At 52.7% G+C, this 26,617-nt stretch overlaps 3 protein-coding genes across 3 annotated transcripts; all 3 read right to left on the bottom strand.

The window, feature by feature from the left end:
* Positions 1–3,601: 3,601 nt before the first annotated feature.
* Positions 3,602–4,546, bottom strand: LOC143826619 (olfactory receptor 10AG1-like). Its single transcript, XM_077315460.1, has one exon. It carries the CDS (start codon positions 4,544–4,546, stop codon positions 3,602–3,604), a length of 945 nt encoding a protein of 314 aa, XP_077171575.1.
* A 2,554-nt stretch (positions 4,547–7,100) lies between these two features.
* LOC143826053 (zinc-binding protein A33-like) lies at positions 7,101–14,529 on the bottom strand. Its single transcript, XM_077314603.1, has 6 exons — positions 13,727–14,529; positions 12,481–12,576; positions 10,979–11,215; positions 10,533–10,555; positions 9,348–9,472; positions 7,101–8,619 (listed from the first exon to the last, which is right to left on the bottom strand). Exons 1-6 carry the CDS (start codon positions 14,156–14,158, stop codon positions 8,069–8,071), a joined length of 1,464 nt encoding a protein of 487 aa, XP_077170718.1. The 5' UTR covers positions 14,159–14,529; the 3' UTR covers positions 7,101–8,068.
* A 3,059-nt stretch (positions 14,530–17,588) lies between these two features.
* On the bottom strand, positions 17,589–26,038 carry MAPK7 (mitogen-activated protein kinase 7). Its single transcript, XM_077314537.1, has 7 exons — positions 25,863–26,038; positions 24,719–24,947; positions 24,372–24,537; positions 22,659–23,797; positions 20,980–21,926; positions 20,292–20,419; positions 17,589–19,378 (listed from the first exon to the last, which is right to left on the bottom strand). The coding sequence occupies exons 2-7, from the start codon at positions 24,936–24,938 to the stop codon at positions 19,225–19,227; spliced, it is 2,754 nt and encodes a 917-aa protein (XP_077170652.1). The 5' UTR covers positions 24,939–24,947; positions 25,863–26,038; the 3' UTR covers positions 17,589–19,224.
* Positions 26,039–26,617: the final 579 nt, after the last annotated feature.

Here is a 26,617-nt window from a genome sequence, read left to right on the forward strand (position 1 = left end):
TGCTTTCTCCCAATCAGAGTTTCCTGCAAGAAGCATAAAGTCATGGATATGCTTGCAAAGGGACGAGATGCAGGGATAGAGAAATCGTTCAAGGACTGGACCAGAGACCTTCTGTTTGCAAGGTGCCCACCACCATGCTGCTATTCCTGCCCCATTTTTACCATGAGCTATCTCATAAGCTGCAGGAAGTGGACAGAATATTAAAACTACCTTTTCCCAGGGTGCCTGGAAGAAACACACACGGTCTGCCTAAGCAGTGTTATCAAGTTCAAGCTTAGTTTTATTACGGTCATAGACCAGCACAAGATGATGCAGAACATCCATTAAAACCAGGAATTAAAACATAGCAATACAAAATAGAATACATGATGAGAAAGTAGAAGAAGAAGAAGAGTTGGTTCTTATATGCTGCTTTTCCCTACCCGAAGGAGTCTCAAAGCGGCTTACAGTCGCCTTCCCTTTCCTCTCCCCACAACAGACACCCTGTGAGGGAGGGTAGTCTGAGAGAGCCCTGATAGTACTGAAGAATAAGAGTCTGTTCTTATATGCCGCTTTTCTCTACCAGTAGGAGTCTCAAAGCGGCTTACAGTCGCCTTCCCTTTCCACTCCTCACAACAGACACCCTGTGAGGTGGGTGAGGCTGAGAGAGCCCTGATATCACTGCCCGGTCAGAACAGTTTTAACAGTGCCGTAGCGAGCCCAAGGCCACCCAGCTGGCTGCATGTGGGGGAGTGCAAATTCGAACCCAGCATGCCAGATCAGAAGTCCACACTCCTAACCACGACACCAAACTGACTCAAAGTACATAAACACAGCTGTCCAGTTCGCTTGAGACAGACCATTCTATTACAGATTTTCTTCGCTGCTGAACAGATCTGGGCAACAATGTAGGCTGTGTCATTATCTATATCTGTTAGCAGCAGAGAAATGCAAAATTCCCCTGAACGCCCTGGGAATCTGCCTAACAGTGGAAGAATTAGACTAATTTGAATGTGATTATAATATCGACATTGATACACAGTGTTATGCCCTGGGGTTCATGACTGACAAAGCAACCCTTCCAGTTATTGTCTACAGTTACAAAGTCCAGATCCTAAAGACCTCTCATAGCTGCACGGAATTTAAGAAGAGCAACAGTTAGGGGCTTTCAGGTCAAGGGATTCTGCAAAGGGGCTTTTGCAGGAACCTCTGCAGATTTGGGTGGGATGGTATTTGGATGGGAGACCACCAAGGAAGACTCTGCAGAGGAAGGCAATAGCAAACTGCTTCTGCTGGCCTTTAAAACCCAGCAGGGGCCACCATAAGTCTGCTGTGCCTTAAAGGCATTCCACACACATGCATGCCGTCCTTCTCTATCACATCACATCATATCAGCCCTGCATGAAGAACACACTTGTAGCCTGGTCTATATCTCTGGACACCTACCTTCAAATTGCCTGGGTCTGAGGGAGCTTATAGATTCCTGAATGCCAGCTGCAGAGATCCTAGATGCACTATGAGATCAGTCCTGAGCAACTCCCGATATTAAAAGAACAGTAAGGACCACACGTATTTGGTTCCCTCCTGAATGAGCCCCAAAGGGCATTGTTAAAACAAATAAAGATGGCCGTGCCAATTCCAGGTACTTTTGTGTCAGGAAGCCACCTTAGATGAGGTCCTCAGGACAATGCGGAGTAGTTATGATGTCATCTTCAAGCCAACTGATGTAAAGTCCTCAAAACTTCTATAGGATTCGTTTATATGACGTCAGGGTCACATCCTTAGCCTAGTTGACTTGGAGGCTCAACTTGTATGTGGCCTATGCCATGTTAGAACTTTTTCTTTCCCCCCATCTGCCCAGTGCCCGTCTGCACTGACTCTCAATCTGTTTCAATTTATTATTTATTATTTGGTTTATTAACCACCACTACCGGGCCAAGCCAGCTCGTGGCAATTTGCAATAAAACCCCCCCAAAACGTTAATGAAATTACAAAAATCCCCTGGCAGCAAAACCCCACGTTACTCCCTCCCAACATGGGACCGAATGGCCCTTCCCCAAACAGATCGCCCGCCAACCTGGGCAGAACGCTGGAGATTTTGAGGGTGGAGCCTGAAGAGGGTGTGGTTTGGGGAGGGGAGGGGCTTCAGTGGTGTGTAATGCTATAGCATCGACCTTCCAAAGCAACCATGTTTTCCAGGTGAACAGATCTCGGTCGCTTGGAGGTCATTTGTAATTCCAAGAGATTTCCAGGTACCACCTGGAGACTGGCAACCCTGCCTACATGGTTTGGGCCCAATGTACCCAAAGGACAGCCAGCTTCGTGTAGTGGTTAGGAGTGTGGACTTCTAATCTGGCGAGCCGGGTTTGATTCCCCGCTCCCCCACATGCAGCCAGCTGGGTGACCTTGGGGTCCTCACAGCACTGACAAAGCTGTTCTGACCGGGCAGTGATATCAGGGCTCTCTCAGCCTCACCCACCCCACAGGGTGTCTCTTGTGGGGAGAGGAAAGGGAAAGTGATTGTAAGCCGCTTTGAACGGAGAGAGAAAAGCGGCATATAAGAACCAACTCTTCTTTTTCTCTTCTACTTCCTTAGGACCTAAAAAGTCCTGTTCTGGGTGCTCCTACCTTCTGACACTGGCCAGGTAGCAACCTGGGAGAATGTCTTCTTGGTACAGGCCCCCAAAACTCTAAAACTCCATCCCCAAGATTCATTTGTCCAGTTCTGTTAGCATCTTCCCCATGGTGGGTAAAGAATTCTGTCTTCCATTTGGCTTCCCCTCAGTGATCCCTCCTGGCTCCTTCCTGCCTGATTTCTGTTGTTGCTGTTATGCTTTGGCATGCATTTTAACTCTGGGTTTGTTTTAAAGACGTGTTTTCGGTTGTTTTTAATTGCTTTTTGAGGTGGCTTTGAGGTGCAGATTTTCTAAAAAATACATCATGAACTGGGCAGGAATGATAGAACTGGCTGTAGAACAAGAAATTAGTGGGAAATGCTGAGAACAAAAACCTGTTCCACTCAGAGGTCCTTTGACCTTCCATCCGCATCATGGCGATCAAGAGAACATGAACCTTTAACTGTTCCCAGCATGTTTCTTTCGCCTTGGGGATGACCTTACAGATAATCTAGAGTTAAAAGATCTTCAGTTTTTATTTATGAAAATGCTTAATGTGGTTGAAATATGAGGCAGCTACCATGAGTAGGAGAATGAAACTGAATGTTACCACCGTAGATATTTACACCCCACCTTTCAACAAATCTTTATTAACCAGATTAAGCAGACCAAGAGGAGAAAAAGATGAACAACTGGGGTTTTGTACTCCCCTTTTCACTACCCGAAGGAGCCTCCCCTTCCTCTCCCCACAACAGGCGCCTTCTGAGGCAGGTGGGACTGAGAGAGCTCTGAGAGAACGGAGTGTTGCTACAACGGTGAATTGCCAAAGCTATTGGCTGATATCATTAGAATATTCACAGCGAAATAATAAAAATTATTTTATTTGTATAACCACTTTTCCATCATACAGATTTTATTCAGTGGTTTACATGTATGGCACCCAAAATATCAAGATTGAAGCATGAGGCGTCCCAGGTTTTAACTACAGTCACCAGTTCCTCCGGGGATTACGGGATCTTCCCGGAGCACAGTCCGCTGCTGATGGTTCTCCTCAAGGCCTCTTTGACTTCTTTGTTCCTCAGGCTGTAGATGATGGGGTTCAGCATAGACGTGACCACCGTATAGAAGAGGGCCAGCAACTTGTCAACCTCCGTGGAGTAGCTGGATTTGGGCCTAAGATACGTGACGATTCCTGACCCGTAAAACAAGGAGACCACTATGAGGTGTGAGGAGCACGTGGAGAAAGCTTTACGCCTGCCCTCGGCGGACGGCATCCTCAAAATAGAGGTGAGGATGAATACGTAGGACGCGAGGATGAGGAGGAAAGGCGTGGTGATGAAAAGGACGGCCACCAAATATACGGCGATGACGTTCATGGAGGTGTCGCCACACGCCAACGTGAGGAGAGGCGGAATATCGCAGAAGAAGTGGTTAATCCTGTTAGGCCCGCAGTAGGTCAGGCTAAACACGTAGTTGGTTTGGCCTAGCCCTACTATGACCCCCACTGACCAGGAGGCCACGGAGAGCTGGGCGCAGGCCCCTCGGTTCATGATGACGCTGTACCTCAACGGGTTGCAGATGGCCACGTAGCGGTCGTAGGCCATAGCAGCCAGAAGGCAGCATTCGGTGATGCCGAAAAGGGTGAAGAAATACATCTGGGTAGCGCAGCCCCACAGAGAGATCTTTCTGTTCTCGGACACCAGGCTCACCAGCATTTTGGGAACGATGGCTGTGGTGTAGCATATTTCCAACAGAGACAGGTTCGTCAAGAAGAAGTACATGGGCGTATGGAGGGCCGGGTTTAGCTTGATCACGGCGGTGATGGTCGTATTCCCAGCAAGCGACATGCCGTACATAAAAAGAACCGCCACAAAAAGGAACACCTGCAGGTTCGGCAGCCCGGAGAAGCAGTCAAAGACGAATTCGCTCACCAGGGAAGAATGGTTGGCCATGGTGGTGGACAATTCAGCTGTAGGAGAAGAGAGCCGCAGTTACTGGGTCATAAGTGTACCAGACAGTGTGGTGTAGTGGTTATCAGCAGCAGCTTCTAATCTGGCAAGCCGGGTTTGATTCCCCGCTCCTCCTCCACATGCAGCGGCTGGGTGACCTTGGGCTAGTCACAGCTGTGTTAGGTCTGTTTGCACAGAGTTGGGAATCAAACCCAGTTCTCCAGATTACCGTCTGCTGCTCTTTAACCACTACACCACACTGGTTCTAAGGGCTGCCAACCTCCAGCCGGTGCCTGGAGAGCTCACAGATTTACAGCTGATCTCCAGGTTATAGAGATCAGGTCCTCTGGACAAAAAAAAGTTGCTTGAGAAGATGGAGGATATGGCTTTATACCCTGCTGAGGTCCCTACTGAGAGCCAGTGTGGTGTAATGGTTAAGAGCAGCAGGCTTCTAATATGGTGAGCTGAGTTTGGTTCCTAGCTCCTCCCCCACAGGCAGCCAGCTGGGTGACCTTGGGCTAGTCACAGCACTGATCAAGCTGTTCTGACCGAGCAGTGATATCAGGGCTCTCTCAGCCTCACCCACCTCACAGGGTGTCTGTTGTGGGGAGAGGAATGGGAAGCCGATCGTAAGGTGCTTTGAAACTCCTTTGGGTAGAGAAAAGCGGCATATAAGAACCAACTCGTCTTCTTCAGTAATATCAGGGCTCTCTCAGCCTCACCAACGTCACAGGGTGTCTGTTGTGGGGAGAGGAAAGCGTAGGCGACTGTAAGTTCCTTTAAGACTCCTTCAGGCAGTGAAAAGCAGGGCATAAAGCCCAACTCTTCTTCTTCTTCTCCTGCAGCAAGACAGCTCAGAGCCTCCACAATCCTGGATGGGAGGCTCACTTTGAAGAGGTTAAGCAAGTTTTTTATTTCCTCTCAACCGGCTGGAGGCGTTCCTGCCTTTGAGATCAGAAAGCATGGCTTCTGATTGCAGGGCTGTGGCCTTCCCTGAGAAACCCCAGTCCCCACTCTCACTCAGGGGTCCCCAACCTCTTGAATTCTGACATTGTGTGGTGGGTGCAGCCACAGAACGGCTGCCAGTCAAAACAGTCGGCAGGGGCCAGGAAAGATGTTGACGGACACCACAAACCCCACCTTGGGGACCCCTGCTCTAACCCATCACCTGAACCTCAATACACCTCAGAATGGTTTCCCCAGAAATGTGGGGGAATGGAAGACTGAGGGGAGGGGCTGGAGTTCACCAGTAGAGCCCCTTGTTTGACATGTCAAATATCTCAGGTTCAGTGAACAGCAGGTTCAGTGAACAGTTACAAGGTATTTATTTTCAGGTGCTGGGAAAGACCCTTCCCTGCCCGAGAACCTCTGACGGTGCTGGGAGCTAAAATGCAGCTTCATGCGTAGACAGCTCACGCCTGCTTAAGAATAAGAGTTGTTTTTATACCCCGCTTTTCAGGACTCTAAGGAGTCTCAAAGCAGCTTCCCTTCCCGTCACCTTCCCTTCCTTTCCCCACAACAGACACCCTGAGAGGAAGGTGGGGCTGAGAAAGCTCTGGCAGAACTGCTCTGTGAGAACAACTCTAACAGCAACTGTGACTAGCTCAAAGTCACCCAGTCTGTGGAAGGGGAGCAGGGAACCGAGCCTGGCTCTCCAGATCCCCAAACAAGAAATACACAGACAGAATCTTGGGGACGAACGCAGCTATTGAGACTGAGAAACAGGCAACGAGATGAGTAGGGTTTTTTGCCAAAGGTCTTTGGAAGGTAGAACACAGACAACTCCACCCCAGAACGCCCACGCTTACCTGTGAGAACAGAGCTCCGGCGACTGATGGAGAGGTTTGGCCGAGCCAAAAGGTATCTTTCCACCATTAGATATTCCTCCCGAGGTCTCATCAGTGGCTATTCCCAGAAGCCTCAAGATATCACACGTCCCTGTGGGTTCAAAGGCCACATAGGACCTGTCTGTTCCTTCCTCTGGACGATTTTCAGGGCACAAACTTTCCCAACCTCTCTGAAGAAGTTTGCTTGTGCATGAAAGTTTCTCTCTTGAATGACACTTGGCTGGTTTGACAGGTGCCCCCGGACTCAGTCTTTAAACTCAACATAGGGAAGGATGGCAGAGAATCCTAGAATCCTAGAGTTGGAAGGGACCTCCAGGGTCATCTAGTCCAACCCCCTGCAGAATGCATAAAAGTCCCAAGGCTTATGAAAATCTGCGTTTTTCAAAAATAAAGTTTTGGCCAGGCTATCTCAACTAGAGTTTCGTGAAAGCGTGGGGCTTCTTGGTGGCCTTGGAAGGGTGTCCCAAGTGGGTGAGAGATATTTTTTTATATACTTTGAAAATTCATTGAACATTTATTGGGTCATATGGCCATATATGGTCATGCCGACCCATCCCCGCTCCCAAAACAGCCAATGATGGGCCTGAAGAGGATGGGAAGGGGAGGGGCCCCGGGTGGGCATGTGCCCAGCTCTGCTCCCCACCCATATTCTGCACGATTGCCCCACTTGTGGCATTTCTCGAAGCCTGGAAAATGTTTCAGGAGCTTCTCAACAGTAAAAAAGCTGAGAAAGGCTGATTTTAGCAATGGCAAAACTTACATATTTTATGCAAAACAGACTGATTTCAGGTTTTAATAGAAATTAGACTATATCGATTATTATATTGAGATGGAAAGAAACAATTGAGTTATATGAGGTATATTTAAATGATGAAAATACAAACAGGGGGAATATATGATATATTGTGACACATCAGCTTAATGGTCATAGTTCTGTAAATGAAACATGCAGTGCCTTTTTCTTTTCTATGCTATGTATTATTTTGTTGTTTGAATAAATAAAATTTTAATACAAAAATAAAGTTCCGGCCCCCACTTTCCAGGGCTCCCCCCCCCCCCATAGTCACGGCCTCTTTAACAGACTCCTCTGGAAACGCAGAATAAAGGAACCTGGACTTGTTTTTTTTTTTAAACAGCGTCAATTGTGTTTTACCGCACAAATTGTTACTCGCATGCAACAGTAAATAGTGTGTGTTCATCGATGGAAGGCCTGAGGGAGGAAGGAGGAGGGATTAGGAGGCAATCAGTCCTTGGATTATAGTCCTCCAGTAACAATATATAAATCAGTAATTAGGCAAAGGACGGAACAGGAGGTCTTGGCTCTCAGCAGACCCAAAAGAGTCATAACCGTATCTCAAAGAATTCCGTGCGTGGAAATATTCACGGCTCAGAGAGATGGATTTGAAAACACGAACCAGCATTGGCAGTCCTGGCCCAAGATCAGTTCGCACTCCAGAGTCCAAGAAACTCAAACCACAGCAGGTTCCTTTGAACGGAATACCGAGGAGTGGAATCGAATTCACCTAGTCATGATGCACACCCTGAGCCATCTCTTCACCAGGTGCCAATCAAATGCACAGCCAACTGGCTTCCATGCTTGTCAAAATCATTCTCCAAATGGCTTAGTGGGAGCTCAAGCAAGGGTGGGCCCAGTTAACCCGGCACGTGGCCCTCCTGGCTACACCCCTGGGGACAGGAGACGGAGGGGTTCGGCGTTCAGCCCGTCCTTATTGAACCCGGGGCTGAACATGGGGTAGAGGCACTCGGAGAAGGCATCCGAAAAGCTGAAGATGTGGGCCATGGTGTCAGCGTCGTAGAAGGAGACCTGGCCCCCTTCGTAATCCAGGTAGACGCCCACCTTCAGGGGTTTGGTCTTGAGGGCCAGCTGCTTAGATGGAGAATCTAGAGCTTTGTATTCACTGCCGTTCCTCAGCCAGATGGCCCAGAACCCGTTGCTGGGCTTGACCGTCACCTTGGCTTCCTTCCGGTTGACCGATTCCTTGGCGACGCCAATGTCCCAGCTGGTTTTTTCGCCCACTTCTACTTCCCAGTAATGGCGCCCCGACGTGAAGCCCTGAGCACCCAGCACGCAGACGGACTTGCTGAATCTCTTGGGCCCGTCGGGGACTTCCTCCTCAAGGTTTTCGACCAAGTGGACAGTGTCAAGGTCCCTGGAGAGCACCAGGTTGGGGTGGTTGGTCGCAGGGTCCAACGTGACACGGCAAGGAGCTGGAGGGACAAGACAGTCATGGAGATTAACTCTCTGGGCCAAAGTCTGGAACACGAAAAAAGAAGACACCTGTCTACACTTAACCATGCAAACCAATCTCAAACCAGTTTTCAAACTGTGGCTCCTAACAAAGAAGTTCTGGAACTACAGGGGTACCAGCTCTGTTGTAGAACTTTCCACGCCAATCACCTCTAGAATAACATCAATAACGTGATGGGATATTCAAGACCCGTGGTGTGCATGATTCAATAGCATACAGAGAGTATCCTGCAGGGGGCATCGGAGGAGATGCATATTTAGCATAGTTGGATTAGGAATTTCCTGGTGTTTTGCAAATACTCTCCTCCAGGGTCTTGATTGGCTCACTGGAAACTTCCTGCTCCTCTGAGCACACTTCCTCCCTGCTTGCCTCCAGAGCAGCGGTTGAACGAAACAGGACAGTTAGACTGTAGGGCTCTCTCTCCCCTCTCTTGCCCTACAAAGTTGTTTTGCTCTTCGCAATAAAACGATTTCATCCTTTTAAACAGCGTGGTCCTCTGCTCCTCTCTAGCATCTTTATACTCCGCCCGGCACAATGCAGACCCCAAAAATGAGAAATTTAAGCCCAGAACAGACGAGAGCTGTTTTAAGTTTTAGAGCAGGGACAAGTCTCCTGCTCCAGACTCAGCAGGTGCCATTTCAACCCCCAACTGCGGCACCTGTGAACTCCGGCTCTGCCATTACTTACCAGGTCTCAAAGCCGGAAGCATCTCTCTCCACACCGTGTACTGAATGGGGCCTTTAAACTGGCCCAGGCTGAAATCCCGGAAGACCACTGGCAGCATGGACCCTTTCTCTTCGCTTGGACAGTACCTAAGAAAAGATGCAGCAGCCACAGAGTTCGGAGAAGGGACGGACTGGGTGGGACAAAGCAATCTTCATCGCTCCAGGAGCCCAAATGGATTTATGAATGATATTTCTGCTTGGAGCAAGGGTCCTAAGTTAATGAAGAACGGTTTGCTTTTCAGCCAGAGAGGAGGAGCAGTTGGCCAAGAAGGAGCATCCTGGGCATATTGCTTCAAGGCTCTAGTCAAGGGGGGGGGATTGTCCCAACGCAATGAAGAAGAAGAAGAAGAGTTGGTTCTTATATGCCGCTTTTCCCTACCCGAAGGAGGCTCAAAGCGGCTTACAGTCGCCTTCACATTCCTCTCCCCACAACAGACACCCTGTGGGGTGGGTGAGGCTGAGAGAGCCCTGATATCACTGCTCGGTCAGAACAATTTTATCAGTGCCGTGGCGAGCCCAAGGTCACCCAGCTGGATGCATGTGGGGGAGCGCAGAATCGAACCCAGCTCGCCAGATTAGAAGTCCGCACTCCTAACCACTACACCAAACTGGCTCTGAATGGGAGGGGGTATTACAGCTCAGCAGAAAAGCACATGCTCTGAACAGGCTGTCTCTGGGAGGTTGACCAACAAGTGGGCAGAAACTGGAGTAGGAAGAACCTTGGTTTTGTCTCAGGCTATGAGGTCCACCCTCCAAAGCAGCCCTTTTCTACAGAGGAACTTGTTTTCTTAGTCTAGAGGTGACCTGCAATTCTAGGGGATCCCCAAGTCCCACATGGAGGCTGGCATCTCTAGACGCTTCCCCAGCTAGAGAACCACCCAAGCCCCCCAGGAAAAGGCCTCAGCTGGGCCTCCCCTTTTCACATTAGTCAAACCTCAAGCCAATCATCTGGCCATGATCAGTCACATGTCTTGCCCAGCTCCACAGGTGCCCCAGCCCCAGGTGTCTGTTCCCCTCTTCCCTTTTGGCTCCCCAACCCACGGCCCAGCTTCCCCCGGGGGTTCTTCACACCACTGAGGCCCCTGATGAGGTTCAGGGGTGGGTAAGAGACAGAGAGAGAGAAAAAGAGATCTTGAGATCTACTCACTTTTCCACGAAAGCTTTGATGTTCTGCAGAAAGGTGGAAAGACAAGAATTAGCAGAAAAATGCCAATTGTGAAGCATAATTTTCAATCAGTCTACAGAAGGGAGCAGGTCGAATGGAAGGGAGTTGAGAAACTGTCTGTCCTAGAAGGCCATTTCTGGCCCAGTCAAAGAAGAAGAGCCAGAGCCGGAGCCGGAGCCGGAGCCGGAGAAGGAGAAGGAGAGCCAGAGCCAGAGCCAGAGCCAGAGCCAGAGCCAGAGCCAGAGCCAGAGCCAGAGCCAGAGCCAGAGCCAGGGCTAGAAGAAGAAGAAGAGCCAGAGCCAGAGCCAAAGCTAAAAAAAAGAAGAGCCAGAACGAGAGCTAGAAGAAGACGAAGAGCCAGAGCCAGAGCCAGAGCTAGAAGAAGATGAAGAAGAAGCCCGCAGAGATCTGTGGAGGGGCTCACCAACCTTGAGGAACATCTCAGGATCTTGCTGCTCCTCCAGCTGAGCCTGGATCTTGGCCACGTGCTCCTCCGCCAGGCGGGCTTGCTCCTGCCCATTGCGCTGGTTGGTTTCCAACTCGCTGAGGAGCGACTCCTCCTCCCGCCGGAGCTCCCTCCTCAGGGCCGCTTCCTTCTCCTGCAGCCACTGGTGGAGCTCGAGAAACTGGGCCGAGAGGTGCTGCTCCAATCGGAGGCGCTGGGCCTTTGGGGGAGGTGGAGACAAGGAGGGATGAAGGGCCTGGGGGCACTCATGGGACTCTGGGCAGCCAAGGGCTTCTCCGTTCTCTTCTTCAACCCCCAGGTGCAAAAATCCAGTGGTGGAGGGATAGAGATGCCAGCCTCCAGGTGGGACCTGGGGACCTCCAGGAATTATGGCTCCTCTCCAGACTACAGAGATTAGTTCCCCTGGAGAAAAAGGCTTCTTTGGAGGGAGACTAATGGATGCCAACCTCCAGGTGGGACCTGGGGATCCCCTGGAATTCCAGCTCATCTCCAGACTACAGAGCTCAGTTCCCCTGGAGAAAAGGGCTGCTTGGGAGGGGGGGCTCCAGAGCATTCTCCTCCACCAAGGTCCCTCCCCACCCCAAAACCCTCCCACTCCCAGCTCCACCCCCAAAGTCTCCAGGTATTTCCCAACCAGAGTTGGCAACCCTATGAGTAACGGTGGGCTGTGTCAACTATGAAGGCTGCTACATCCAGGTTGGAGAATTCTGGAGATGTGGGGGCCGGTGGCTATTGCGTTTGCGCCTTTAGTCAACATAGCAAAGCTGTGCAGTCTGGAAAGCCACCAACTCCACTCCTGATGGGATATTGCAACTGGGGGAAAAATAATTTATGTTTATGTAAGCTAATCTGGTGGCGCCTGTGTGGAAGAACAGGCTGCGGGTGTGGTCCTGGCTCGGGTGCCCCGGGGGAGAGATTTGCAGGATCCCTGCCTCTGGCAAGACCAGGCGGAAAGAGAACCAAGGCACAGAAGGGAAGGGAGAGAAGCTTCTAGAAAGGAGGAGAGACGTCCCAGAAAGGCCCAGACTTTGGGGGTCCAGCTGGGAGTGGGTGGGGTTTGGGTCAGGGAGGGACCTCACGGGAGTCTAACGTTATGAAGTCCCCCTGCCAAAGCGGCCATCTCCTCCGGGGAAACTGACCTCTGCCCCCTGCGGATGAGCTACAATTCCGGGCATCCCCAGGTCCCCTTCCTATGTCCAGGGATAGTGAATCTCCTGGGGAGTGTAGGGTTTGGGAGGGACCACAGTGGGGTACGTCGCCGTGGAGCCCACCCTCCCAAGCAGCCGTTTTCCCCAGGGGGGAATGATCTCTGTGATCGGCAAGTCTGTGGTCATTCCAGGAGGCCTCCAGATCCTACCTGGAAGTTGGCAACCCTAGGCTGCAATGCCTGACGGCCGGATGAAAGAGCTGGAGAAAGCCCAGGGCTGGGACAGACAGATGGGTGGGAAGGAGAGATGGACTCACTGTGATTTCAGGGATTTTCTGGGCGCTCAGCTCTTGCAACAATTTGGCCGCCTGTGCTCTGGATTCCAGCAGCGCCTGAGAAGCTGTCAGGATGTCCTGGGTGGGAAGAAAAACACTGGGATGGATTCGACCGGGGGTCTTCAGGTGTGGGAAAAGGAACGAAGAATCCCCCCTTCCTAATTCCTGAACAGGCAACGGTGGACGGGAGGGAGATGGAAGAAACAGAAGAAAGGCCGTTTTGTTATACCTTGCTTTTCCCTACCTGAAGGAGTCCCCAAACAGCTTACAGCCGCTTTTCCCTTCCTCTCCCCACAACAGATGCCCTGCGAGGTCGGTGGGGCTGAGAGAGCTCTAAGAGAACCGCTCTGCAAGAACTGCAACTAGCCCAAGGTCACCCGGCTGGCTGTGTGTGATGGAGAGGGGAATCAAACCATGTTCTACAGAGGAGAAGCCGTCACTGTTCATCGCCACACCACGCTGCAGGATTCCAGTTTCAGCCTGCCCGACAGGAAATGCAGGATTAAAACATTCAGATCTATGCAAAAGCAGGAACCCACGAGGACCCACGAAGTGGCGCTCAGTCCCAGGCCGGGGAGCTGAGCTGCAGGGCTGCTGTTCAGCAATACCTGGGATGGCAACACGAGTGCACACCCAGCCCAAGGTAGCTCACGAGGAGTTGTGCAACCAAGCCCGAGGCTCACGGAGCAGGCCTTCATCGGGTGAGCAAGCATCCGGGGCTATATGAGCCATCTTCCCGTCTCAAGGCCCAGGGGCTTAGCAAAATGAATGAGCCGCATGGTGCAGATTAGTCATGTGGTACAGTCCTCTCAGAGAGCACCGCAAGGCTGGGATTCGCTCAGCGTGGTCTCGTGGTGACGAGCAGCGGACTCTAATCTGGAGAACCATGTTTGGTTCCCCGCTCCTCCACATGCAGCCAGGTGGCTGACCTTGGGCCAGTCCCAGTTCTCTTAAGGCTGTTCTCGCACAGCAGTTCTGTTAGAGCTCTTTCAGGCCCACCTATATATATATAGGACTAGATCCTCAGCACATACTAGTTGGAAAGAACCACTGATGAAAATGCAACATTGAAAACGGTACAAATCTAGAGTCCATGATTACTATTAAAAGAAGAGATAAATTGTATATCCACCTTTATTCTTTGTTAAATTGTTCAGTTGCTTGTTATAGCCTAGGGTAGGTTCTTCCGACTGAAGGAACCAGCAAACCCAGCCTGCCCCCTACTGACCTTGTAGTGCATTACAGCGTCCTCCAGAGGAAGGCACTGGTGCCCCCAGTGGTCGGGTTGCAAGGCCCTGGCCAGGCAGCCGTCCTCGGTGCAGAAGACCTGGTCCCCCCGCACCTCCTCGCCGTTTTCCTCGCCATCTTCGTCGCTGGTGTGGGCCGAGAGGGACTCCATCGCCTTCTGCGCCAGCTGCCCGAGCACTCGGTTGGCCGTGAACTTGCCCCCAGGGATCTCGTGGCGACACTCTGGGCAGGTGGGGAGCAGGGCATCCTCCTCCCCTCCCCCGTTGGCAGGTATCTCTTCCCAGTAGCGGGTGATACAGGCCTGGCAGAAGTTGTGGCCGCATTCCAGGATGACGGGGTCGGAAAAGAGCTCCAGGCAGATGGAACAGCTCAAGTCTTCCGCCAGGTCTTCCACTCCAATTGGGGCCGCCATGGAGGGGCGATGAGGCAGGGTGATGAGAGGGCACCTTTGGCCTCAAAAACTCTCCCAGTCTGTTTACGAAGAACGCTTCTTTGCTTCCCTGGTATGCAGCTCTTGCTGCATTCAGCTTTTCTGGGCCTGTGCTTCCTCTTTTCCTCCGCTACAAGTTTCTTTCCCTTTCTCTCTATAAATGTTTGCTCGTTGGGTCAGCTTTATGCCTGGCTATTTCGTTTGAGTGTCTCCGCTCCAGTCCTGTTTCGGTTTTCGGTTCGGCTGTGTCTTTTTCGCCCTTCCTGGCGATTTCTCCGTTCGCTTGCAGGACGTCCGATCCCCCTTCTCTCCTCCCGTCCCTCTTCTGCCGCGTAAGAATTCCTCTGTCCCCCTGCCTCTCCTTCTGTGAGTCTCTCCAGCGCTTCTTTTGCAAGCAGGCCTACCAGGACAGGTCTCGACACGGCGGCGGAAGAATTTCCCCGATTGCGGATCGAGAGACACTCCAAGCTGAGCCACGAGCGTCAATCGCAGCTTGTCTTCGATCCCTCCGAAATCTCGGCCTCCTTTATTTCCCACAAAGGCCTGGCCCTTTTCAGCCCTGCCCGCCTCTTCCCTACCCATGCATCCGTGTATCACCATGCCATGAGTTATCTGACAGCTGGCACCTCCCGGACACCCACGGCACTTCAGCACACTCAGAGGTGTTCAATATTCCTAACCACCCAACCAGGTATGAGCAGGGATGCCCGCCTCCGGGCAGGGCCTGCCTATCTTCAGGACCGCCTCTCCGAGCATACCCCCCCCCCCAAAGAGCACTCCACTCTGCATGCACCAGCTTGTCGGTGATCCCCACCCACCGGCTCTGGGCTGAGCCTTTTTGGCCCTGGCTCTAGCCCAGGGGAATGAGTTGCCAGCTGAGATCCTTTCGCAATTGTCAGAGGTACGGCTTCTCCACCAGGCATACGGTGGAGGCCACGACTTACCGAAATGTAAATACCCCCCCCCCCACCACCACCACCCTTTCTTCTCTGTCCAGGCCCAGGTTGAAATGCTGATCCGCCAGTCCACTGTTTTTAATGGATACGGTTTTAGCCTTTGTATGGATTTTTGGCTGCCGTTAGGTAGAAAGGGGCGGACGAGAAAACGAAAACGTAATGATCGTTATCACTGAATTGGGGCATGCTGCAGACGGTTCTGGTTAGGCCATGACGGGAGAGAATATTCCCCCGTGCTTTTGTTGTGGTTTGCTTGGTCTCCGGACCAACAAAGAAGAAGAAGAAGAAGAGTTGGTTCTTATATGCCGCAGGGAATTTGGGTCTGCTTACAGAATTTGCCTCTGCTAACCGATGTCTCACAGGCTGGAGTCCCTGCCAAATTGGTTTTGCAGAGGTTGCCACGACCAGTTGATGCATCGGAGGAGCTCTCACGGGATGCATTTCTGTATCATGACGGGCGCATACAAATAAGACATGGATCAATGTAGTGGCTAAGAGTGGCAGCCTGTAATCTGGAGAACTGACTGGGTTTGATTTCCCGCTCCTCCTCCAATTGCAGCCAGCTGGGTGACCTTGGACCAGTCACAGTTCTTCCAGGGCTCTCCAGCCCTACCCAACCTCACACGGTGTCTGTTGCAGGGAGATGAAGGGTAGGTGTTTGTAAGCCGCTTTGGGGCTCCTACAGGTAGTAAAAAGCAGGGTATAAAGTCCCTAGCTCTTCTTAAACTGGGAATGCTCTCCCACAGAGCCACACTACCTCCTGCACATAAAACTTTTACCAAATTTGAATCTGAAAGAGTTGGAAATTTCTAAATTTGAGGAACAGTTCCCTTCAACGCAATCCTCATGCCTTGCCAGCGGGTCAAACTGTCTTTCTTAAACATGCAGGAGCTTCCAAGGGAAGGCCTACTGTCAGAGAAGGCTGCAGAACAATATGAGGCAATTCAAGTTGAGAAATTTACTGTAGCATCCTCTGGGGTTTTTGTTGTTGTTTTTCAGGCGTTTCATAAATGCTGGGCAAAGAAGAACGACTGTACAGCTTTAAGGTTTTTTTCCCCCCTGACTTATCCTGACTCACCCTTTAAAAGGACATCTCCCGCATTAACTTAACAGGCTCCTTTTGTAGCAGATTGCTCTTCCTACCTTGCATCAATTTCAAAATTCCATCGGCCTGGCCCCTCTAGGAACAAACACCACTGACTCACAAGGTGAATCACCCATGCAGGAAATGCACCCAAAGTCGCTCACGGCATGACACGGCCAGTGGGTTTCTGCAGATCAATTAGCTCCTGCTCCTCCTAGCATCATAGAGTTGGAAGGGACCTCATAGGTCATCTAGTCCAACCCCCTGCACTACGCAGGAATCCCCAACACAGTGGGTAGAAAGATCCAGAAGACTCTGTGCCACCTTTTAGCGAAGGATTCGCCCTCCTCCTCCATCCACACACCTTCGATTAGGCAAGACTCCCACACCCTGGATTCGGTTGTGTAACACTAGGCATCTGGAGAGAAAGAACTCATGCGCAAATGCACAGAGAGAACTCATGCTGGAGGGTTATCAAAAGGAGCACAGGGGAAACAACCTTGCCCAGAACCAGGCTGCAAGATGAGCAGAACATTGGATGAGTCACTGTTTGGTTATTTTTCTATCAGGTCTCTGTGTAGATAGGTAAAACCAAACAATGGTGCCAGTCCTGTTCAGCAGAAGACCAGACTAACAGGAAAAAATAATTTGGTGTTTAGTTTTTTTTAGGGGGGGGGGGATAAAAATCTTCCAAAGTTTGAATAGCAATGACATTCTGTGTCACACGGTGGCCAATCCTCTGTCCATCAAGAAGAGCTGGTTTTTTATATCCCGCTTTTCGCTACCTGAAGGAGTCCCAAAGCGGCTTACAAGCACCTTTCCCTTCCTCTCCTCGCAACAGATGCCCTGTGAGGTAGGTGGGGCTGAGAGAGTTGCTCTGGATGAACAGCTCTAAGAGAACTGTGACTGGTCTGAGGTCCCCCAGCTGGCTGCAAGTGGAAGAATGGGAAATCAAACCCAGTTCTCCAGATTCCACCGCTCTTTAACCACTACACCACGCTGGCTCTCACGACACCAAGACTGGTATTGCCTATTTGGGTCTGGCAGCAGCTCTCCTGGGTCTCAGGTCTCTCACATCACCTCCTGCCTTATCCTTTGAACTGGAAATGCTGAGGATTGAACCCGGGACCTTCTGCATGCCAACCAGAGTCTCCACCTCTGGGCTCCGTTCGCCTGGCCCTTCTAGGACGGAATCGATGGATTCTGTTGCTCACAGTATTTTGCAGAAGGCTGCGGATGAACGTTGACGGTCATGCCCTTTAGAAGAATCCCTTGCCCAAAACATGCAACAAGGAGGCAATGTTGACGGACACAACACAGATTGGATACGGCACTAATTTGTTGTCTTTTTCTTTTAAAAAAGAAGTCATCGTTTTAATAGAAAGTTTAATGGCCAAAAAAAACCCCGTCGTTAACGGAGCATCGCTTTGGCGAAACCCACTATACAGTCCGAGACCTACAATCAGCAGCACCCAGAGCTGGAATCAAAGGAACAGTTGTACATATAAATGCCCCTCTCCCCGCCCCCTTCCCCCCAAAAAAAAACCCCACACACATACAGTCATCCAAGTTTCAGGCCAGAGCTCTGGCTATTCGAAAGTGGGTTGGGGTAGATCCCTTGAGATGTGTGCAAAATAACAAACTCATCTTCTTGTGGGGGAACGGAACAACTGACAAACTAGCACTCAAAGCATCATTGTGAGGGGGTGGGAGAAATTATCTGAAATAACAGACAAACGTGTACACACCCCATACCTCAACTAATCTCGCAGGTGAACATGCCCAAGGTGCATTCCTCTATAGATCCAGGTAGGCCCCCTTGTTTTTACTCGTCATTAATTGGGGAGGGGGCCAACAGAACATGGATACCCCCCCCCAAGAAAACTACATGTACCCCCTGCCCCCTAGAACAGCCAAGGCCCTGCCTCGTCCTCGTGGGATCGTGTCAGGATTAATAGGGTAACCTCTCCCGAGCGCTACCTGAAAGGCCACCTGCGTGTGAAGGAATGAGGCCTACAAAAATGGCTCCTAGAAGCCTGAGGTACCTGCGACTCGGTGAAAACGGGAGCAGCCCCAGGTTGTATTTCCCGAAGGCACAAAAGCTGCCAGACTTTGGACCTTTGGCACGAGAGGAAACCAAAGCCAGGCTGGCTGGGATGGCTTTAGAAACCGACAAGGAGGCAAAGCTGTGGGCCTTCCGGAAACCCTAAAAGGGAGGCAGGAGGTCTGAACCATCAGAGGGTTTCAGATCTGGGGCCACAACAGAGATGTTTTTCCAGGTGCCTGTCCAGGCGGCAGCCACAGCTCACGAAGAAAAGTGCACAGCTTGGGTCCCAGATTCCAAGCCTTTTAATTCCTTAAAGGATTTCAGAAGGCAGGAAAGATAGTTGCCCGAGGCCCAGAAAACTGCAGCCCCCCAGAACCAGGCTAGGCAAATAACTGGTCAGACCCCAATAAAAGGCAATACTTCCTATGTTCCAACAGGTGGGACCCCCCTCGGGGGGTACCTACGGGGAAATGCCAATTCTACGGGGCACCCCACAATGCACAGAAGTTCCATTCCCTGACACAGTACGGGAAGAATCAGGAGCAAGGTGACAGGCCGCTTTCAGCTTTTGAGTGATATTAGTGTTTCAGGCCACACGGTAAGGAAACACAGTGAGGGGTCAGGAAGGGGTGGACTGGGCACCGCCAAGAAGGAAGCCCCCTTAGCGTCAAGGCAGAGGTTAATTATTGAGCAGCACATATTCAGACCCCCATCTGGTTGCTGCGAAATCATCTCAGACCTTCAGAGAAAGGCCTCTGGCCCCCCACAACCGCAAGGCCTCACCCGGGCTTCCCTTTGAACGACAAGAATACAGGCACTGCGGTGAGGTTCCCAGCCAGAGTAAACGGGAAGGCCGATGGATGGCCTTCCCCTAAAAAAAACACAAGTGGGTGTGGCCTCTTTTTGGCAGCCAACCGAGCGAGGGAGGGAGAGGAAAGGTAGGTGACGAGACCCCGTTTTTTCACGCGTCCTGCAAGTCGGGAATGTCAGAGAGGATCATGGGAGAGCCCAGCTGTAATTCCTGTTGGAGGGACTCCATGTCGGCCGGGTTCATGCGGTGGACTTCCAGCCAGTCAGCGAGGAGGGAGGCCGAGAGGGGGGCAGAGTCCCCTTGGCTAGAGAGAGAGGAGGAAAAAAGGAGGGTGAGATGGGCAACGTTAGACAAGAGAAGCAACGCTGCAAATTCTGCCGGGCGCCAAGGAGGGGAAGGTTTGCCTTTTTAGCAAGGAGATGACCCAAAGAACAGGCTGTTTGAAGCATCTGCTCACTCGAGACACAGCTGGAGCACCACAGTCAAACCCAGGGTGCGGCAGGAGGACAATTTGAGGGCTCGACACTATTAAACTGTGGAAATCTTTTGGCCCGCGTGCCAAAGAGTACACCCAATTGAGATCTTTCCCAGCACAATGGCCCCCTCTAGTGGGGACAAAGTATTCTGTTCTCACTTCAAGGTTCAAGGAAAGGGCACCGGGAGGGGGGGGACATGCTGTGACCAAATATATGGGGTTGGGTTGAGGGTAAGGCAGGGTGGGAAGTTGCTGAGCAATTCCTCCAGGACACACAAAGGAAGCTTCCTTGCATTCCCCTCTTTGCATGTTTCCCCCTGCGTATCCCTTCCCACCCCACTGATTCCGTTCCTCAAGTCTCTGTCCTCCATTCCCCACCATCTTTTTCCCAAGCTGAAACTCATTGCCGATCGCCACCTCTCTAGGGAAAAGATCTCGGTTCTCTGCTCCCACCGTAAATGCCTGCGTTAATTTCTCACAGCAATTCAAACACGCACCCGCATCTCGTGTGGGAGCATGGCCGCACATGATCGTCTCTTGAAATCACAACAGGGTCTATTTTATCAGACCAGGGAATGCTGTGATGTCAGAGCAGCTTCAGCCAATGACGCCACTCCCCCTTCCCAGGCCCTCGTCACCGTCATTGACCTCAGACCATCAACGTGGCCGTTTTAACGATGCACTGTTCTCATACGAGATTGTGCGCGATCGGCCTAAGAAATCAGAATGACTTTCCTCTTACCTCTCCCTGTTTTCCCCAACCATGTCAAAGGACTGATTGAGAAACTCTTCCAGGTCAAACCCAACTCCGTAGCCTGCGCCGCTGCCTTTAGGGGTGCCGGAGAAGACAGGAGGCAGGAGGTCCTCCACCTGAAATCAAGAGAACCACAAGATCATTCACATATCTACGAAAATTATTCCTACTGAACCTGACCCTTGGTCCACGGAAGTCAGTATTGCCGACTATGACCAGCAGCAATTCTCCAGAGTCTCGGGCAGGCTGAAGTCTTTCAACTCACCTACTGTCAAAGTGCTTTAACTGGAGAAGCTGGGGATTGAACCTAGGACCCTCTGTGTGCCAAGTGGACGCTCTGCCACTTAGCCACCTCTCTCTCCTCAGTCGGAGAGGAATGGAAAATAGAAGGGTTCAAAATATGTAAGTTTGATTTAGCCCACAGTGGGCTCAGGGCAGCCAACAAGCACGGGCAAGAATATTCATAAAACCATTATTATTAAAAATTAATAAAACCTCAAACTTAGAAAGACGAGCCCCCAGCATTTTGACGGATACATCACTCAAAGAGGGGCATGTGGCAGACCAGGAGGCCCGCGATGGAAGGTGCCTGGCGGAACCACTCAAGATTTAGAGGGCCCTGATCTCAGTTGGCAGAGAGTTCCACCAGGATTTGAGATATTAACAAATAAATTACCTGGGACTTTGACAGCTGCTGAGTCACCATATTGATATCTGGGGGCTCGGAAGGCACCGTGGTCTCGGGAGCGATCCCTGAAGCCACCTGTTGCCGGCCAGGCCCTTGGGTTTCTTCCACAACCAAGCCCTGAGACGGAACGTCAGCCTTGCCTGCCTCCGTCAGGAACATGGCCTCCTCACCGCCGCCTCTCGCCCCAAAAGCCACAGTCTGTTCCGGCAACGTGTCGCCAGGGGTGACTATTTCGGGCTGATTCACTGGCAGCTGCCCGGCCACGGTCCAGTTCTCGGGCTGAGGGACACCCCCCCAGGCGCCGAGGGTCGTCACCCCGTAGGAAGCTTGAAATACCTGGCCAGGTCCGTATTTGACACTGAGCAGGCACTCCGGTTTGGATGGAGCTGCCTTCTGGCAGGGCGGAGCAGTGACCAGGAACGGGGAGCTCTGGGCTTGGAAGAAGTGGACCACGTTGGCGTCCGAGCCTTGGGCGGGGGCAAGTTCGGCCCCCACAGGGACCAGAGTGAGCTTGGGCCTCAAGGCAGGCCCGGCCTTGTCCGAGAAGGCGAGGCAGTCAGCGGGGGCGGGGACGTTGGCGGAAGAGGGGGGCGGGAGGTGGCTGGCGGGGGGCGCCCGAGGCAGCAGCGGGTTGGCAGGGGGGACTTGTTGAGACAGGACGTGGCTGGGAGCGGCTGCCTGCGGCGGGACGGCAGATCCGTTCTGGGCCGGCTTGTTCTGGGTCCGGTCGACCATCTTGGTCCACCTTTCCAGAAGGTTCCGGTCATTCTCCGTCAGCATGCCCTTGCGCTCCTTCTCCTTCTCCTTCTTCTGCTTCTCCCGCTCTTTGGCCCGCTCTTGACGGCGCTTGCGTTTCTCCTCGCGCTCGCGCTGGCGCTCCTTTGCCGTCACCGGCCTCCGGATATCGGGGGTCTCTGGGACGGAGGACGGGGTGTCTGGGAAACAAAGAGAGTGGCTTTAGAAGGCAAGGAGTCGTCCGTCCTTTGTTTACAGCTCTGCTGCGGCCCGGCGCAAGACCACTGCCCAGTATACATCCAGTCAAGGGAAGCAGGTGGGGCTGAGAGAGCTCTGAGAGAACTGCTCTATGAGAAGAACCCTGAGCAAACTGTGACTGGCCCAGGGTCACCCAGCTGGCTGCATGTGGAGGAGGAGTGGGGAATCAAACCCGAATCTCCAGATTAAAGGCTGCTGCTCTTAACCACTACACCATGCTGCATTCCCATCAACAGAGAGCCCCTCCTCCCCTCCCTTATTCCTGAACTAGCAATGGCAAGGGAAGGGGGGGCAGGAGAGTGGGGAAGGGACATGCAAAGTGGGGAAAACAGGTCTTCAAGCAGATCCTTCTCATGGATGCTTTAGGCCAGGGGGAGTCAAACTGCAGCCCTCCAGATGTCCATGGACTACAATTCCCATGAGCCTCTGCCAGTGTTTGCTTGCATGGGCTCATGGGAACTGTGGTCCATGGACATCTGGAGGGCCGCCGTTTGACTACCCCTGCTTTAGGCTGATCCTGCATTGAGCAGGGGGAGTGGACTCCATGGCCTGTATGGCCCCTTCCAACTCTAAGGTTCTACAGCCCAGGAGGCTCCCGTCTAGGCCTCGCTCATCCATCAAAGAGGCTCCCAGGTCAACAACCCTCCGGAATCGGCAGGCTGTTCCCCCCTCACCTTTGTTCTTATTCCGCAGGGCCGACTTCAAGATGACGGCCTTCAGGGCGGCCTTGGTGTCGTCCGAGATGGCTCCCTCGCGCTTCGGTGGGGCAGCGGGGGGCTCCCCTTCGGCCTTCACCTCCGGCTGGGCAACGGCCACCATCAGGAGGGGAGAGGTGAGGTCGATGGTCTCCGGGAGCGGGTAGGGGGTGGGCGACACCATAGCGTAGTCACTGTCCCGGGGCCGGGGCGAGCCGGCACTGGGCATGTCGACATCCTGGCAGCAGAGCAGCAGGCCCGGTTCGGCAGGCGCCGCGCAGGCCCCGACGACGGCAGGCCGCAGCGCCGGCTTGAAGCTAATCTGGCGCCGGATGCCCTCCCGGCGGTCGTGGAAGTCGTTGATTTCCGCCACGATGGCTTCCTTGATCCGCTCCTTGGTGAGCACCTGCTTGTCGAAATCGAAGTCGAAGGCCGGCACGCAGTCCGGCTCGTCGTCGGGGTCGTGGTACTTGGCCAGGAAGGGGTGGCTCAGGGCCTCCCTCACGGAGATGCGCTCGCGGGGGTCGAAGCGCAGCATCTCGGAGAGCAGGGACAGGGCCTTGCGGTCGGCGTGCTGGTAGAGGCTCTCCCACGGCACCGGCTGGCGCGAGGGCAGGCTCTGGACGTACGCCCGCACCCGGTCGGCCCCGATGGAGTGGACCACCTTGGCCGGCGGCGTCCCCAGGACGGTGATGATCAGCTGCAGCTGGTGGATGTAGTTCTTCCCGGGGAAGAGCTGCTTCCGCCCGAGCATCTCGGCAAAGATGCAGCCCACCGACCACATGTCGATGGCCTGGGTGTACTCGTGCAGGGAGAGCATCAGCTCCGGGGCCCGGTACCAGCGGGTGGCCACGTACTCCGTCATGAAGTACTTGTACTCGTCGGGCTTGGTGCAGAGGCCCCGGGCCATGCCGAAGTCCCCGATCTTCAGCTCGCAGTTCTCGTTGATCAGCAGGTTGCTGGGCTTGAGGTCCCGGTGGATGACGTTGGCCGAGTGGATGTACTTGAGGCCCCGGAGGAGCTGGTACAGGAAGTAGCGGACGTGCTCCAGGGTGAGGGGCTGCGAGGAGTGGATGATCTGGTGCAGGTCGCTCTCCATCAGGTCCAGCACGACGTACCTGCCGGGAGAGTGACTCTGTCAAGGGGAGGACGGCGCGGGTCACCCGGAGGAAGAGGCAAGGGCAGGGAGGGCTGTGGCTCAGCGGCAAGGTGTTTGCTTGGCATGCGGGAGGTCTCAGCTCCTCCGTGTCTCCAGTTACAGAGCAGGTGGGAAAGACCTCTATCTGAGACCTTGGAGAGTGGCTATTGGTCACAGCAGACAGCCAAAGAGGAAAAAGAGGAAGAGCTGGGTCCTTTTGTACCCTGCTTTTCACTACCCAAGGGAGTCTCAAAGCAATTTCCAAACCCCTTTCCTTTCCCCGCAACAGATGTCCTGTGAGGAAGGTGGGGCTAAGAGAGCTCTAAGAGAACAGCTATAAGAAAACTGTGACTAGCCCAAGCGCACCCAGCTGGCTGAATGTGGAGAAGTGGGAAATCAAACCCAGTTCTCCAGATTAGAGGCCGCCACTAATTATTTTTCTACTGGCAGGGTGGAGAGTTAGCAAAAAGAACAAGCTGGGGGATCTCCAAGACGGGATGCGGTATCATGCTGAGGAAGCACCACATCCCAGCAAGGGGAGGAGGAGAACTTACACAGATCTGAACTCAGCGTAAGGCACAGAGGGCTTCAGGATGTCCTTAATGGCAATGATGTTATCGTGCTTGAAATGTTTGAGGATCTTCAGCTCACGCAAAGTACGCTTAGCGTTCATCACCACGTCAAAGGCATTGGGGATTTTCTTGATTGCCACCTGCTGGCCTGGAGGGAGAAAGACAGGGGGAAATAGACTGGAAGCATTCACTGGAGATTAATGCCGTAAACTGCCTTAGCATGCTTCTAGTCCCCAGTGAGCACCTCTGTGGCCACGAAGCTTTGCAACGTTGCAGGCAGCACCCAGGACATCCCGAGAAACCCTCCCTGCCACCCCATCTTCACGCACCTGTATCCTTCCGGCGTGCCGAGCTTACAACACCGTAGGCTCCCGTGCCAATCGTCTCGATGACCTCATACTCATCCCCCACCTCAAAGGTGATGTCAAAGGAGCGGGCCTTCAAGAGGGCCAGGTTCTTGGCCGCCACGGCAGCCTGGTGAGATGGCTCCTGCTTCGCCCGGCCCTGGGCAGCTTCCTCACCCTCATCTTCTATGGGGGGCTCCGCCATGGCTCCTTGCTGCCAAAACCCCCCCAAGGAAGTAATTAGACAATCATCATAAAGGTCAATGACTACAAGGAGATTTTAGCAGATTAACTGTTTTCCTCTCAGAATTCTTATTATTTGATTGATATGACAATGTGGCATCATGTTTAAAATATCAGACTAGGGACTTAGGAGGCAGGGTCATTTTAGCAGTACAACACCAACAAAATCAGTGTTTAAACTTTTTTTAAAAACATGCTGGACACAGCAAAGTTTAATTGACACAAACATTTGGGGAACAGAACATGAGCCTCGAACCTGGAAAACAAAAATTTCAACACATAAATTTGAATTTGTTTTATATTTTATTATATTTATATATACAAGCCCTTCCTTGTGGCTCAGGGGGGTAGACAAATATAATACAGTACTCAGTTGGTAAACGGTGCCCAGTTGGCAAATCGCACAGGAGATGAGGGCACACTACGAAATTACATTCTACAATTTTCATTTCTTCCATCAGACTTTTCTCAACCAGGGTTTTGAGGAAGGGGTGCCGACAAGGATACAGTGGGGGGTAGGGGCAGACAAGGAAGGACTACCTTGCAGGGGGGGGGGGGAAGGAAGAACTTATGGAATGCAGCCTTGGGCTGAGCAACCAGCATTGCATGGACAGGCAGAAAGAGTGGGGAGGATAATAGGAGAGGAAAGCACAGTCATGAGAGAGGGGTTTTACACTACAGCAGGGGTGGCCAAATTGTAGCTCTCCAGAGATCCATGGACTACAATAACCATGAGCCTCTGGAGAGCCACAGCTTGGCCACCCCTGCACAAAAGGCTGGGGGAACTGGTCCTAAGAAAGGGGTTCTTTAATGGGGTGGGAGGAACCAGTCCACCCCCTCCTCCAAAGTCTCCCTCCCTCCTTCTGGGGTGAGTCGCAGAGCTCACCTGCGCGGATGGGAGGCTCCCCGGGTCCCCCAGGGCGGTTTCCTCTCTGGTCCGCCCCTGCCCTCCCCTTGCCTCCGACCAGCCTGCTCTGGAAAGTGCCCGGATATTACGGCTTCGAATCCCCCGAAGCCAATCAGAACGCGCGGGGGGCGTGGTCAGCGCCGCCCGAGGAACGAGGCGGCGGCGGCGGCTCCTCCGTCGCTGCTTTCTGGCCCTTTTTTTTTCCTTTTCGGCAAGCCCCGACTCCCCTCGCGTCCGACGGGCCAATCGGAGACCGCCGGAGGAGGCGAGGCCGCCAATGAGAGAGTGGGAAGGCGCCCGACGCGTGACTCCTCCAGCCAATGGCAAGGCGAGGGAGAGGCCGTAGTTCGACAGGTGGAGAGAGGGAGGCTATCCCGAAACTGGGGGCGGGGGGAGCCTCATAGTTGAATTTCTGCCTGCAGTGCACTAGAAAAGCCCCAAAAGAAAACTGCTGGATCTAATTCTGCTGCAGTTGTACAGCTGGCTCTCTGGCTCAGCAGCAGGGTTGCCAACTCTGGGGTCAGAAATACCTGGAGACTTTGGGGGTGGAGCCAAGAGTGGGCAGGATTTGGAGCAGGGAGGGACCTCAGGGGAGTCTAATGCTACAGAATCCCACCTCCAAAGCAGCCCTTTTCTCCAGGGGAACTGGTTTCTTTAGTCTGGAGATGAGCTATAATTCCAGGGGATACCCAGGTCCCTCCTGGAGGATGGCATCTAGCGTTGCCAGCTCTGGG

This window comes from Paroedura picta, chromosome 16 (assembly GCF_049243985.1).
Source record: "Paroedura picta isolate Pp20150507F chromosome 16, Ppicta_v3.0, whole genome shotgun sequence".
In the NCBI taxonomy this organism is placed as follows: Eukaryota; Metazoa; Chordata; class Lepidosauria; order Squamata; family Gekkonidae; genus Paroedura; species Paroedura picta.